At 37.9% G+C, this 15,881-nt stretch overlaps 1 protein-coding gene across 1 annotated transcript in view; it reads left to right on the forward strand.

Moving 5' to 3' along the window:
* Window positions 1–15,881, forward strand: part of PLA2G4A (phospholipase A2 group IVA) — a 169,588-nt gene that overhangs the window by 29,038 nt on the left and 124,669 nt on the right. Inside the window, 1 exon segment of the mRNA XM_043999866.1 lies at window positions 13,673–13,754. Within this exon segment, the coding sequence (XP_043855801.1) occupies window positions 13,673–13,754 (82 nt within the window).

A 15,881-nucleotide genomic window follows, 5' to 3' on the forward strand; every position in this document is an offset into this window, starting at 1 on the left:
GCAGTGCATGTGAATTTAATTTTGGCAAAGATATGTTTATATGATACTTTGTTTTTCCTCTTCCTTTTTAAAAATGAGAACATATTTCCAGAACATGTGCATAGTAACACTGAATTGTAGGTTGTAGCCTTGTATATACTTTGCTTTAAATAGAAGGCTCTTGGCTCTTTCTTTTTGTTATAGCCCCCTTTAGCAGTCAGGTGAAGCCTAGGGACTTCTCAGAATAATGTTTTAGATTCCTACCATAAAATTACAAAGGGAAACAATTATATTGAAATTTGGCTATAAACACATTTTTTAAAAAATCATGGACCCTAGGAACCCATAGATTTAAATTTAAATGATCCTTTTTAGATGCACAAGTGTCAATTTTGTGGCGCTCAGCTTTCCTTATAGTAAGTCCAACTCTCACAGCCACACATTGCTATTGGAAAAATCATAGCTTTGACTATATGAACTTTTGTTGGCAATGTGGTATCTCTGCTTTTTAGTACACTGTTCAGATTTTTCATAGCTTTCCTTCCAAGGAACAAGTGTCTTTTTTTTTTTTTTATAATTTTTTTTTTTTTTGCAGGCAACGGAGGTAAAGTGACTTGCCCACAGTCACACAGCTAGTAAGTGTCAAGTGTCTGAGGCCAGATTTGAACTCAGGTACTCCTGAATCCAGGGCTGGTGCTCAACCACTGCGCCATCTAGCTGCCCCCAACAAGTGTCTTTTAAAAAATTTGTTGTTGTTGTTTTTTTTGGCGAGGCAATTGGGGTGAAGTGACTTGCTTAGGGTCACACAGCTAGTAATTGCTAAGTGTCTGAGGCTGGATTTGAACTCAGGTCCTCCTGAATCCGGGGCCAGTGCTCTATCCACTGTGCCATCTAGCTGCCCTATACAAGTGTCTTTTTAATTTCATGACTATGGTCATGCAGAGATCCTTGAGCCCAAGAATATAAAATCTAAAACTGCTTCCATTTCTTCTCCCTCTATTTATCAGTAAGCGATAGGTCCAGTTGTCAATATCTTAGTTTTTTTTGTTGTTGTTGTTTGCTTGTTTTGTTTTGTACTTAAGCTTCGGGACAGTTTTTACATTTTCCTGGGATTGTTGATATTTTTCCTGGCAATTTCAATTCTAGCTTTTCATTTATCCAGCCTGCGATTTCTCATGATGTATTCTACATATAAATTAAATAAATAAGGTGACAATAAATCGCTTTGTCATACTCTTTTTCCAATCTTAAACCAATCAGTTGTTCCATGTTTGGTTCTAACTGGTGCTTTTTGGCCTGCATACAATTTCTTCAGTAGACAAGTTAGATGATCTGGTTTTCCCATTACTTTAAGGATTTGCCATATATTGTTGTGATATACACAGTCAGAGGCAGGCTTTAGTGTACTCAATGAGGCAGAAGTAGATGTTTTTCTGGAATTCTTTTGCTTTCTCTATAATCCAGCAAATGTTGACAATTTGGTTTCTAGTACCTCTACTTCTTTGAAGATCAGCCTGCTCTTCTGGTAATTCTTGGTCCACATATTGCTGATAGTTAGTTTATAGAATCTTTTTTTTCCTTTCTTTCTTTTTTTGGTGGGACAATGAGGGTTTAGTGACTTGCCCAGGGTCACACAGATGAGGCCAGATTTCAACTCAGATCCTCCTGCATCCAGGGCCAATGCTTTATCCACTGCTCCATCTAGCTGCCCTAGCTTATAGAATCTTAAGCATAACCTTGTTGGTATGTGAAATAATTACAATTGTATGGTAATTTGAATACTTCTTGGCATTGCTTTTCTTTAGGATCAGAACACAAACCAATCTTTTCCAATCTATTGGCCACTGTTGTGTTTTCCACATTTGCTTGACATTTTGGAGTGCAGCAGTTGAACAGCATAATCTTTTAGGTTTTTAAGTAACTCAGTTGTACTTCTATCACCAACCCCCCCCCCCACCCACACATATAGTAATTTTACTGTTAACAATATTTCTTAGGGATCATTTGACTACATTCTTTAGGATGTCTGGCTCTAGATTAGTATCCACACCATCATGGTTATTGGTGATGTTAAGATCTTTCTTGTATAGTTATTTTCTTTATTCTTTCCACCTCTTATGCTTTAGTTAAGTCCCCACCATTTTTATATTTTATCTTGCCCATTTTTCCCCTTGATAGGTCTGATTTCCTTAAAGAGGTCTCTTTTCTTTCCCTTTCTGTTGTTTTATTTCTTTGCACTGCTCATTTAAGAAAACCTTATCTCTTCCTGCTCTTTTCTGGAATTCTGCATTCTTTATCCCTTATCTTTTGCTTTTCTTCTTTCCTTATCTATCTGGAAAGTCTCATCAGACATCTATTTTGCTTTCCCAAACTTCTTTGGAATGCTTCTTCCTTTTTCTTTGGAATATTTTTTGTTGCTTTTTTATTGCAAAACTCTGTCCATTGTTCTGCAGGCACTCTATCTACTAGATTTAATCTTTTAAACCTATTCATCACCTCCACTTCATACTCATAAGGAATGTCATTTAGGTCATACCTATATGTTCTGATGGTTTTCCCTACTTTTCTTCAATTTAAGTCTGAATTTTGCAATAAGAATGTGTAATCTGAGCCAAGTCATCTTCAGGTCTTTTTTTTTTTAACTGATTATAGTTTCTTGACCTTTGGCTACAGAGTATATAATCAATCTGATTTCTATATTGATCATCTGGTGATATACATGTGTAGAGTTGCTTGTTAGGTTGTTGGAAAATCCAGCATTGACAACTGAGCATAATTAATAGTTGCAGCCAAACAATATAAATTTGTTAGCCTGCCTAAGAGGTGCAAAGATGGTCAATTCAATTCAATTCAACTCAACTCAACCAACCCTAGAGAAGGGCTTATTCTATTTTCAATTCTGGTAATAAAAAGATAAGAAGAAGGCAGGCTTTGCTTTTGAGAAGTTTATATTCTATTTGTGGGATTAAGTAATTAATTAAGTAAATTTAACACAATATCTGTCAATAAATCCGTGAATCAAAATCAATCAGTTAATCAGTGAGTATTTATTCTATTCTAGATACTGCAATAGGTACAAAAACAATCACTTTCAAGAGGGAAAAAATGCTGGTACCCAGAGTAATCACAATAGATCTTGTCTAAGAGGTACCTGGGTCATACTTTGAAGGATTGAGATTCTTTGAAAATATGTTCAGCCCTGCACTCAAAGCTTTGTAAAATGTGGAAGACTCCACTTGACTGGTCCAGTGATTTCTGGTTCAAATGATGGTTTGCTTTCCATAGGGATAGGGATGGGACCTCTAATTTTATTGGTCTAGAGAGAATGCAGATTGAATGGATGGATGAATGAATGAGATATTTATTAAGTGTTTACTATGTGCAAAACACTGTGCTAAGCACTGGGCATACCAGTAGAAAAGTAAAACATTCCCTCGTACCTCTTCTGCAACTTATTGTCTGAGAAAGATACCTGAGAACATCATGAGGTTATGTGATTACCCAAGACTTGCACAGCCTGTACATGTTAAAAACAGGACTTCGACTCAGGTCTTCCTAGATTCCTGGCCAACTATCTATCCAGTTTTCCCATGCTGCTTCTAACAGGATGTGCTTTCCACAGTGGTGGCAGTTATGAGTGGTGCAATGCAGAGTAATGTGTGTAAATGAATTGATTTTCATCTGTTTCATATAGTTTGCTTTCCATTGAAAAGATAATTTCTCAAAGTTATTTTTGGTCTTGTGAGGTTTGGTACTTCCATGATTTGGCAAATTGCTTTGACACAGCATGAGTGTATCAAATTTAAAAGGAAAAGCAGTGATACAAACTTAAAAAAAACCCCATTTTTATTCTGAAAAATGTTGATTCATTTTTTGTGAAGAAATTCAAGGCTGATCTCACCATCTCTTAATAGTAATTAGAAGTTGGTGTCCTGTTATCTTGAGAAATTGAAGTTGGTTCACACTGGAAAACAATTAGTCATTGCCTGCTGATAAACAAGGGGCTTATATAAAAACATAAATGAAAGGACTAACTAAAACTATATGTTCTAAAAAAATTGTCCTGGAGCTAGTATGGTATAGTAAAAGAAATAATGGAAGACATCTCTAACATAAACAATACCTCTGGGATCTATGCTTTATTCTATCACTTTCTAAGACTGTAGAAGTTGGAATCCAGGGTTCAATCAGTTGTGAGACTATGGCTGTGCTCTATCACTTACTTATTTGAGCCTCAGTTTCCTCATCCATAAAATGGAGATAATAACAATTCATTACCCATGGCCTAAGGTCACCTTCCCACTCCTCATCCCTTGGTGGCTATGCTCTGGACTCACAAAGAACTACATTCATCCTGCAGATAGCCTCATCCCAAAGAGAAAAACTCAGTTTTCTCTCACACAGAGGCTTATGATACCTCCACTCCAGAGTAAGACCGAAAGGAAAATCTAAAACTTAGCTTAGGTATGGTTCCTATCCAGGGTTTCCTGAAAATATAGGTGTAATGATCTCTTCTAGAAAAGATACTCAATGGACAGTATGATTTTTGGGAATACTATAGCTATTTGTTTTCTCTTGCCACAGAAAATGCTTATGACATAAAGACTTCCAAATATAAATTAACAGAGAAAAACCTCTCAAATACATTTTATATTAATTATAACAATTATAATCTCTCTGGAAGTTAAAGATAGCTATTTGGAATCATGGAACAGATATTTCACTCAAACCTATTCTGTTCAATCAACTCAGGAGGTCCAAAGTCTTCCACCAACCATATGTGTGTAGGTTTGACTTTAGTCCTGTGGCTCCAGGATGTTCTCTGAGAATTGGTACTGGTTTGAAAGTTACTTCCAGCTTAGCCCTTGGCACCAGACTCCAGAGTTCTGGAAAACTCAAAGCTGAGTAATTGCAATTTTCCTCAGGGGTTGCTGGTTTCTAAACTGTGCTCAAAGGATGAAGCAGATAAAAGCTACTAAGGAATTCATCTTTCTGCTTCCATGTGCTTATACCTGGCTAGGCCTCTTTTGGCCATCCTTTGGCCTCTTGATGGCTCAAAGTGGGCCTAAAAAGCAATTGTTTCTATTTTGGCCCCAAACTCTAAGGGTCTCCCCACCCCAATCCATTTATTTATTTATTTATTTTTGAGTAGGTAAAAGAGGCCTTTCTTTGCCCATTTTCTTACCTTGATTTAATTCACTGAGTGGGTGTTGCTTGCTTCAGGCAAACTGAGATCTGTGAAAGAACTTAGCTTAAAAGGACAAGACCTCCCACTGCATGGGGGCCATCTCCAATATTCCTCATTAGCTTTCCACTGGACCCAAATGGCTCCTGAGGAGATAGTGAGGTTGGTGACCTTGCACAACCCTCCCTCACTTAAGTCCTGTTTACTGCAAGTCATGACATCACCCTGATGTCATGGTCCATTTTGAGAATGAAGGACAAACAACAACTAGCCACAAGCTTATACCTGCCATTGTTGAACAGTGTTTCTCCTCGGCTCATTTTTTCATAATTCACAAACTGACTGGATTTTCTTGACTCGATCATCGATCTTCTTTGGCATAATTCCCCCCATTCTCAAGAACAACAGATAAGAAACTGATGTTTCATCTCAGCAAGCTGCAAGGGGAAAGAGCATGATGCTCACAGAAAGACATCAGAGCACATAAGGTCCTTTAGTTCAGCAAATTAGGGAGTTCTCTCAGCCATCCTTACTATATATAGTAGTTATTATTTTCTTATGAATTATAGGATGTGGTAAGAAGTGGAAAACAATTTTAAAAGGTAACTAAAAAATCAAGAACTGGATTCAGGAGGACCTGAGTTCAAATCAATCCTCAAATACTTAAAACTTACTAGCTGTGTGACCCTGGGCAAGTCACTTAACCCTCATTGCCCTGCAAAAGAAAAAAAAAAGAAAGAGGAACTTGATTGAAGTTACATAAAAGAACAAAGCTAAAGAATATCACTTGAGGTAAAAAAATTAGCTCACACCTGAAAGTGAGGCTTAAGCTTGTTATAAAGGGAAAAAATGATGACTAAGTGTGTTGGGATGAGATTTGATGTCTCAATTGAAATATGGCACCTCTGACTACTGAATAGCAACCAACAACATGTTGATTCATTACTCCCCCTAGGTAATAATGCTATCTGTTGATTCAAACAATATAATTTCCTAAGGTTCTGGCATTTGCTATAGATCTGAGAATTTCTTTTCCAAGTGGGAACCAGCTCAGTTTAGTTTATGATTAGATATGATCGTGGCATCAGGAAACAAGGCTAAAGGTTTTTTTTTTAAACCTAATTGGATGGGAACTTCTTTTCTTCTTTCATATTTTGGAAACATTTAAAAAATAATTCTCATAAAATACCTCCAAGAAAGAAATGGAGTGAATATTATTAATCAGTTAAAAATAAACATATTGAGTGCCATCTTTTATCTTTACAACAAACTTGGGAGGTAGGTGCTATTATTATTCCCATTTTACAGTTGAGTATATTGAGGCTGAGAGAGATGAAATTAATTTTTCAGGGTTATATAGCTAAAAAGTGTCTGAGTCTTCATTAGTAGTCACGTTCCTGGCTAGGTCCAGTGCTCTATCTACTTTGTTATCTAGCTTCAAGGTCCTTGAAGGCTAACTTATTTTCTTTTTTGCCTCTATATCTTCAGTGCCAAGCAGGGTGTCTGAAATGTAGCAGGTACTTAATATAGGCATATTAAATAAATGAATGAATGACAGAGAATTTTTGGCCTTAATTTGTACCAAGCACTGTGAGTTCAAGGATGGAGATACAAATCCAAAAGCTAATATCGTCAGTGCCTGCTCTAAAGGATGTATAATCTAATAGGGGGAGACAACACCCACAGTGGAGTTTTGGCTATGGAGGGACTCTTTGGTCTAGAAAGTTGTTAGTATGGTGAATGAGGAGGAGAAGATTGCAGGAATAATGGTGGAGTTGGCCTGACCATGGTTCTGAAACTGGAGAAATGTTTTTGTGGTTTGGGGGAGTATATAGTGGAGAGGTCCAATGCCTGAGAAGGCTGTGGAAAGGGCTGTGGAGTAGGGAGTGAAGTGAAGAATGGAGATGGACAGAGCCTGTCTTATATACAGGCCGAGTTAGGCAATCACCAATCAGGACAACAGCCCTAGAACAGACATTTCAAGGATCATGTAGGTGGTTTCAGCCTAAGGAAGAAAACAGATGCATAGGCTATCTAGAATATATCCAGGGAAGTAGAGAATGAAACTCTTCACTCTTCAGGATTATATAATCATTTGGAGAGAAAAATGAGATTGAGAAAACTAGAAGTGGATGAAAGGATGGTGAAAAAATGGAAGAAAGAAAAAATGGCAGAAATAGATAAAGTTGAAGGAAAGGGAATTTTAACTAGTTTTGTAGCTGTTGCTAGATTGATTTGGATTAGAATGATGAATAATTCTGTAAGTGGGGATGGGCATAACTTTCTTTTTGTAAACATATGGTTCATTTGATGGAAATTGGCTTTAATATGACACAACTAGGGGGCAGCTAGGTGGTGCAGTGTTTAGAGCACTGGCACTGGAGTCAGGAGGACCTGAGTTCAAATCCGGCCTCAGACACTTAACACTTACTAGCTGTGTGACCCTGGGCAAGTCACTTAACCCCAATTGCCTCACTAAAAAAAAATATGACACAACTGGATAGAATGATTTTCTTATGATATGTATGTTTTTGCTCAGTCTGGTGCATACCTCTGCAAGACACTCCTTTTTCTTCCTCCTGCAATTGCTAAGTTCTTTCTGGAGCCTTCATTGTGTGGATCTATTCAAGCCCACCCACCTTCATTCCTCTCCTGGTCCTGTTCTTCATTTTTTCTGGATTTCCAAACCATGCCCCCTTAATTGCTAGCTCATCCTGGCACTTCCCTTTAGTACCTGGGGCTCCCCAGTGTACCACACCTGTAGCCTTTTGGAATCTCTGTTGTGTGATGAGGTCCAGGCCAGCCCACTTTTATCCCCTTGCGGCCTTCTATTTCTGATTTTTCTCTGGACTTCAAAACCAGGCCCTTGTATGATGTACCGCTCCCCGACCCTTTTAGCTCCTTTTTGTCTGTTCTCTTATCCAGTTAAAAAGTAAGGTACTTGAGGGTAGAACTTGTCTTTTTGCTCATGATTATATCTTTAGTACTTAACACACTGCCTGGTATATAATTATATAATAAGTACTTTATAAATGTTTATTTTCTTTTTTCCTCAAAAATAGATATAGAAGGGGGCAGCTAGGTAGCGTAGTGGGTAAAGCACCAGCCCTGGATTCAGGAGGACCTGAGTTCAAATCCAGCCATAGACATTTGACACTTACTAGCTGTGTGACCCTGGGCAAGTCACTTAACCCTCATTGCCCCACCAAAAAAAATAGATATAGAAGTGCCAATGCTCCTCCTATTTCTGAAGAATAATTCATGAAATTTACATAGAAAATGTGTGCCATCAATGACTAGATTGTTCAGGATTCCTAATGATTATTATATTCGAACTATACCAGTTTTTCAGTCAGTCCCCTCATATCTGAACATAGGTTTATGCACATACACACTTTTTATACTTAATACTTTCAGGGTGGGATGTCATTCTTTAAAAAGGGAATAATAGTAAAATAGTTTTTACTTTTCCTGATATCATATTTCACTTTTATATAGTCAAACAGGGCCATACAGAACTTTTAGGATATGGTTGTGCTGAGCAACTAATTCATTTGGCTAGCTACAGATCATTACTTAAAGCACAAAAAACCCTATAAATTATAATTTGGGCAGAAAAATTTCTAAAATGCATCATGCATTTTTCTTCCTTCATAATTACATCATATGGAATACCATTTAACCTTTTCTTGATGACTCAGGGACATTATTATAAACATTTATTATACTGTGATGAAATGAAATGATGCCCTCAGGACTTACTATGATGCATTGAACTATTTGTCCCAACTCTTAATAGCCCCAGACTTCTATGCTTTCGCTATGATAGTGTTCTTAGGTTTGATTTTTAGAATTAAAAAAATATTCTGAACGTAAGCACTAAATAAAATGGGTATTTCCTATGAGTATTTTGAATGAATATGGGACTTTTCTTTTTGTCTTTTTTTTGGGGGGGGGTGGGGCAATGAAGGTTAAGTGATTTGCCTAGGGTCACACAGCTAATCAGTGTCAAGCGTCTGAGGCCAGACTTGAATCCAGGTCTTCCTGAATCCAGGGCTGGTGCCTTATCCACTGTGCCACCTAGCTGTCCTCTTAAAATGGGCATTTCCAATAACATTGTAAAAGAAATAAGATTTCTTAATTAAAAATAATTTATATTGCATTGTGGTTGGTAAATTTATGCTTAGTATTTCTGCTTTACTTTTGGTGAAGTACTTATGTCCCAAGAACACATACTAAATTTTGTAAGGGGGCCTTGCACAGTCAGTCAATATGCATTTTTAAGCATGTGCTATGTAACAGGCATTGTGCAAAGTGCTATTGATAAAAAGAATGTCAAAAGATAGTCCCTGCTCTAAAAGAACTCATAGTCCAAATAAGGGAGGGAGAGAACATGAAAATAATTGTGTGAACAAGTTATACACAGGATTAGTTGGGAGCTAATCAACAGCTGAGGATTAAATAAACTCCTTTCTGTTTTACATTCAGTAATTGTCAGAGTTCATCATCTCCAATATTTCTAAAATCCTATTCAAGTCCCAACCTTTTTCCTGTTTCTTTTGATATATTTGTTTAGATTTACCAATATTGATGTAAATTGATATCTCTCCCTATTAGAGTTTTAAAATCTATTTCCCCCTGAAAATTAATTAATGTTTCCTTTAATACAACATAGATTCTCAACATTTTTTGGTATCCTAGTCCCCTTTAGTAATCTGGTTAAGCCCTTTTCTTAGAACAGTGTTTTTAAATGCAAAAAATAAAAACAGCATTATAAAGGAAAACAATTATAGTGAAATATAGTTACATATATAAAATGACAAGTTCATAGACAACCAGTTAGGAACCCCTATCTTAAATATTTATATTCTCTACTGTTTGGTATACATACAGTACACACACACACACACACACACACACACACACACATATATATGTATATATATATATATATATATATATATGTGTGTGTGCGGTATGTGTGTGTATACTATTTGGGGTGTTTGTGTATATGTATTTATGTGTATGTATATATTTGGTCTTGGGGCTTGTGATAGAATAAAACTGTCCTCCTATACTCCTGGATGGTTTGGGTAATTCATGCTTGGTCTTAAATGAAATCTGTAAGACTAGGCACTGCTTTAGGCAGTAATTTTCCAGTCATATCTCCTGCTGTAATTTGGGGCCAGATACTTGGATGATTGTTTCAGTGCAGACCGTAGCCTCCAGACAGATTCCAGGCTTATCTTTTACTCCAACAAGGGTTCCAAGGTGTGTCCTGGACTGGACACTTCAAGATGGGGGTTGTGTGGGATATATTTTTTTTATTATTTGTATTTTTTTGTACTTTTTTTTTGGTGAGGCAATTGGGGTTAAGTGACTTGCCCAGGGTCACATAGCCAGTAAGTGTTAAGTGTCTGAGGCCAGATTTGAACTCAGGTCCTCCTGACTCCAGGGCCGGTGCTCTATCCACTGTGCCATCTAGCTGCCCCAAAATGAGAAATATTTGGGTTTTTTTTTGGGGGGGGGAATGAGGGTTAAGTGACTTGCCCAGGGTCACACAGCTACTAAGTGTCAAGTGTCTGAGGCTGGATTTGAACTCAGGTCCTCCTGAATCCAGGGCCAGTGCTTTATCCACTGCGCCACCTAGCTGCCCCATTGTGTGGGATATTTTACATCTGATTCTCTTTAGTTTTCTTTTTCATTGTTTCTTCAGGAAAATTGTTAGAGTTTTATAGGGATGCTTGTGGGAGATGTTGGCTACTCTGGTGGTATAGATAGAGCCCTGAACCTGGAGTCAGGAAGACCTGAGTTCAAGTATGGTATCAATGACTTATTAGCTATGCAAGATAGGCAAGTTTATTTACTTTGTTTTGCCTCAGTTTCTTCAGGTGTAAAATGGGGGATAATAACAGTAACTATCTCACAGGGTTGTTGTGAGGATAAAATGAGTTAATATTTGTAAAATTTAGCCCATTCCCTGGTATGAGTTAGATGCTAAATAAATGCTTATATCCTTCCCTCAAGAACTAACATGCTAAGTGCATACGGCTGTCACTTTTCTCTCTGCTTTTGGGCTTGGAACTCAGATATACAGACCTCTTAAATATTGTATTAAATGTGAGTAAATTGAAATTAAATAAAGGTTTAGGAGAACGTTTTGTAAGATACAAAAGCTTTAGTGTTGATTATTGTACTTCATTCTCTAAGAGGAACAAAATGATATTACTATGTTGGAGTCAAAATACAGTGTGTCTGACTGTGACTGATCAGACCAATGCAAGCTTGGAAGGCTCTACCACAGGTCAGGCACAAATAGTCCATATGAGCATTTGGAGTGGAGATGTCTCTAAATTTGTGCATCTCCCATTTCTTTTGAGCTACTGAAATTCTGCTTTGCTCATAGAGCACAGTGCCTTCTTTGATGCAGGAAAGCCATGCTGGTCATTCCTATGCCAATGTCTCCCATGTCACCAATCAATTCCAAAGTTCTTCAGAGAGACCTTGAGAGAGTCCTTGTATCACTTCTTCTGACCTCCATGTGAGTTCTTGCCTTGTGGGAGTTTTCTGTAAAAGAGCCAAACATATTTGGCATTAGAACCCCATGGTCATCTCATAGGAGTTGCACTCTCTGCAGCAGAGTTTGAATGCTTGGCAGTTTAGCTCTAGAAGGGACCTCAGTGTCTGGTACCTTATCTTGCTTGGGTAGTCTTCAGAATCTTCCTAAGACAATTCAAATGGAAGGGGTTCAGTTTCCCGGCATGGCATTAGTAGTAGACTGTCCAAATTTCAGAGGCATACAACAATAAGGTCAGCACAATGGTTCTGTAGACCTTCAGTTTGGTAGACAGTCTAATACTTCTTGTCTCCCACACTTTCCTTTGGATTCTTCCAAACACTGAGCTAACTTTGGCAGTGTGTGCAGCAATATCATCATCTATGTGTACAGGCCTGGAAAGGATACTGCCAAGGTAAGTGAACTTATTTGTAGGATTCAAAATTTCTCCATTTCCTGTAACCTATAGGTTCACACATGGATGGTGTGGAGCTGGCTGGTAGACAACCTGCGTTTTCTTGGTGTTAGTTGTTAGGCTAAAATTAGTTCATATTTTGTTGCATCTCAGCTTCAGAACTTTAGTGTACAGTGTTTCTGACATCTAAGTGGTACATTGGCTAGAGAGCTGGTCTTGGAGTCAGGAACACCTGAGCTCACATCTGACTTTAGACTCAACATTGTGTGACCTGGGCAAATTGTTTAACCTCTATTTACCTCAGTTTCCTCATCTGTAAAATGGGGGTAATAACAGCAACTATCTAATGGGGTTGTTGTGGCGATCAAATAAAATAGTCTTTGTAAAGCACTTAGCATAGTGCCTGCCCCCAACCTCAATTTAATTTGGCTTCAGAGACCTTTTTTTTTTTTTTTTTTGCGGGGCAATGGGGGTTAAGTATCTTGCCCAGAGTCACACAGCTAGTAAGTGTCAAGTGTCTGAAGCCGAATTTGAACTCAGGTACTCCTGAATCCAGGGCCAGTGCTCTATCCACTGTGCCACCTAGCTGCCCCCCCCCCCCCCGAGACCTTTTTTATTTCTTATTTATTTTGTGTTCAGAATCATTGTTTGTTGTATAGCTGAACTACAGATTAACAACTCATCTATAATTCATCATTTTAGAGGATGACTTCTGTCACTGAAAAGTTAAGTGACTTGCTCTTGGTCAGCCAGACAGTATGTATCAGAAGTAGGATTTGAACTCAGTTTCTTGACTCTTAAGGCATCATGCTTCATTCAAACTAAATAAATGAGGAACTTCAGATAGACTAGATATTAGCTCATTTAGTCCAGAAATTCTTAACCTGGCATCTCTGAACTTAAAAATGCTAATTGTATTTCAATATAATCGGTTTCCTTTGCAACCTCATGTATTCTGTTTTATTCATTTAAAACATTATCCTGATTAAGGCTTCACCAGACTGCCAAAGAGGCATTCCATGAATAATAAAAAAAAAAGGTTAAGATCCCCTGATTTAATGTTCAGAAGATTGACAAAAATTAAACTCAGATATCTTCTGTATTGAGGACATTCCATAAATGCTTATTAATAATGTGCCCCCTCCCCTTTTACCTAGCGATGTTTTCCTTCCTTTTACTCGACTGTGTTACTTTTCAGATAGTTGTAGAATGTTGTATCCATAATATGCCTAGAGAGATGGAACAGTGATTTACATTTTTTTTTCTTTGAAAACTTGGCAGTCTACCTTAGCTAGCAATAGAGCTGTAGAGATATTTTAGAACGTGGTATTAACTTCCAGTGAATTTTCAAGTGGGGTAGGTGGAGGAGTGGGGCAAAGAGCAGCATCATAAAGACAGAGCAACAATGTTTATGGTATGTGTTTGAAACTCTCTCTGAACAGGATAGCTTTTGTTTGTATTTAATAAAAAAAGAAAAGAAATAAATTGTTCCTTTGGAGGAGATTTTACTTATCAATTTGATGTCTTTGCTTTTCAGGTGGAGCACCAGTATTCACACAAGTTCACGGTGAATGTGTTAAGGGCCACGAAAGTGACAAAAGGTGCCTTTGGTGACCTGCGTAAGTATTTCTGTTTGTTTTACAGGGAGCCATGTGTAGTTGCTGGTTATCTTTCCCTTCTGTAGCATTTCCTTGTATGAAAATCAAAATATATACCTCTCTTTCTCTTCCTCCCCCAACTACTTCAGTCTGTCAAAATAACCCTTTTTATGTTAATATAATAACATGTTTCCTAGTAGCACTTGGGATTTGGCAAAGTGTGTGTGCCTGGAAAATAGAGCTTGTAGATTTTTAAGAAATGACATTTTGGAAAGAATGCTGAGTCAGGAGTCCAGGGAAGCCACTGCAGTGCTAAGTTTTACTCACTGAAAGGAAGACATCAGTGTCACTATTTTTTCTTTCCCTTATCTCTCTAGCTCTCTCATTCTCCCTTCTTCCTGTCTCTCTGTGTTTCTCTCTCTCTCTCTCTCTCTCTCTCTCTCTCTCTGTCTCTCTCTCTCTCTCTCTCTCTCTCTCCCTTCTCTAACATTCTCTGTCTCTGTAAACAGGTGAACCACACATTTAATATAATGATGATTTCATTCATTGAGAATATCTTTCCTTTCCTATTGGATTAGCAATTTTATCAGTGAACACGCCTAATGGAAAGACGGGGGGGGGGGGGGGGGGGGGGTAGGGTGGAGATGCAGATACAAAAGAATGAAGAGAGCTCTGGATTGTTTCCTAAATAAAGAAACTTTTTCCTTCAAACTTGATCTAATGGTATTTTGCAGATAGCTTTATGATATTTGAGGCGGGGGGGAAGAGAAGAAAAGACAGGAAAGAGGAAAAGGCTAATCACTTGTTTTACAAAATCTCTTCATGCTACCTCTGGCAATCTTTTGGAGTCATCTCAGAACTGAATTCTTTCTGGTCTCCATTTTAGCTTGTTTCTGAACTTCCCCACCTCTTCTTATTGCTTCTGGCTCTTTTTTGCTCACTTTCCTCCCACTCTTTTCAATATTAATAGATTCTCAAGTATTTTCATTTATCTTTCATAATCGTGGGTCTTTTCATTTGTTTTTGAAAACAAATGTATTACAGGAAAGGTTTTCATAAAATAGGTGCCTTTTGAAGGTCATATGCAATATAACTTGAAGGGGTGCCCTGGACTTTAGCCTTTTTCCCTTGAGCCTGGGCAATCCCTGAAATCAGCTTAAGCCAGTCTTTCTCCAAACTAAGACTGAAACAACTTACTTGCTGGTATATGCAAAAAACAAAACCAAAAGCTTGAGTTGACTTTAAAATATTATCTGTTAAACAAAGCAGATTGTAGCCATTTGGTTTATTAGCACTGTGGTGTGTCTTATAGAGACTGTGGGACTCATTGTTTTACTTGCTGTGCTTAGAGAAACAGCTGTAGGTTACATTGTGGAAATCTGTAGGCCTATCTTTGACTTGGCAATGTGTATTTAAATACTAATTAACTGTCGCTCCCATAACTCTTGGCAGGTGCTATTTTAATGCAGAGATGATGGAAGAATAAAACAATGCCGCAAGTGTTACATGAAACCTCTTTGTTACTGTATGAGTTCAGTTATTATTTGAAGCTGACAATTTTGAGTTGTTGTTCAGTCATTTCAGTTGTGTCTGACTCCGTGACCCCATTTGGGGTTTTGGCAGAGATACTGGAGCGGTTTGCTATTTTTCTCTCCAGTTCATTTTACAGACAAGGAAACAAAGGCAGACAGGGCTAAGTGACTTGTGCAGGGTGACAAAGCAATGAGTAACTGAGGCCAGATTTGTACTCATGAAGAGGAGTCTTCTTTACTTCAGGACTGGCTCTCTATCCACTGCATCACCTAGCTGCCTACAACAATATATACATACATACATACATACATACATATATATATATATTATATATATATATATATATATATATATTTGCGGGGCAATGGGGGTTAAGTGACTTGCCTGGGGTCACACAGCTAGTAAATGTCAAGTGTCTGAGGCCGGATTTGAACTCAGGTCCTCCTGAATCCAGGGCCAGTGCTTTATCCACTGCGCCACCTAGCCACCCCCTAACGATTATATCTTAATACCATGATATTCATGCAGTGAGCTTTGTCAGGAACCTAACACAGAGTGCAACAGTCTAGAACCTAATACTTAAGTATTAGAAAGATGTCTGAACCTGAAAACAGT

The sequence above is a fragment of the Dromiciops gliroides genome, chromosome 4 (genome assembly GCF_019393635.1).
Source record: "Dromiciops gliroides isolate mDroGli1 chromosome 4, mDroGli1.pri, whole genome shotgun sequence".
Taxonomy (NCBI): domain Eukaryota; kingdom Metazoa; phylum Chordata; class Mammalia; order Microbiotheria; family Microbiotheriidae; genus Dromiciops; species Dromiciops gliroides.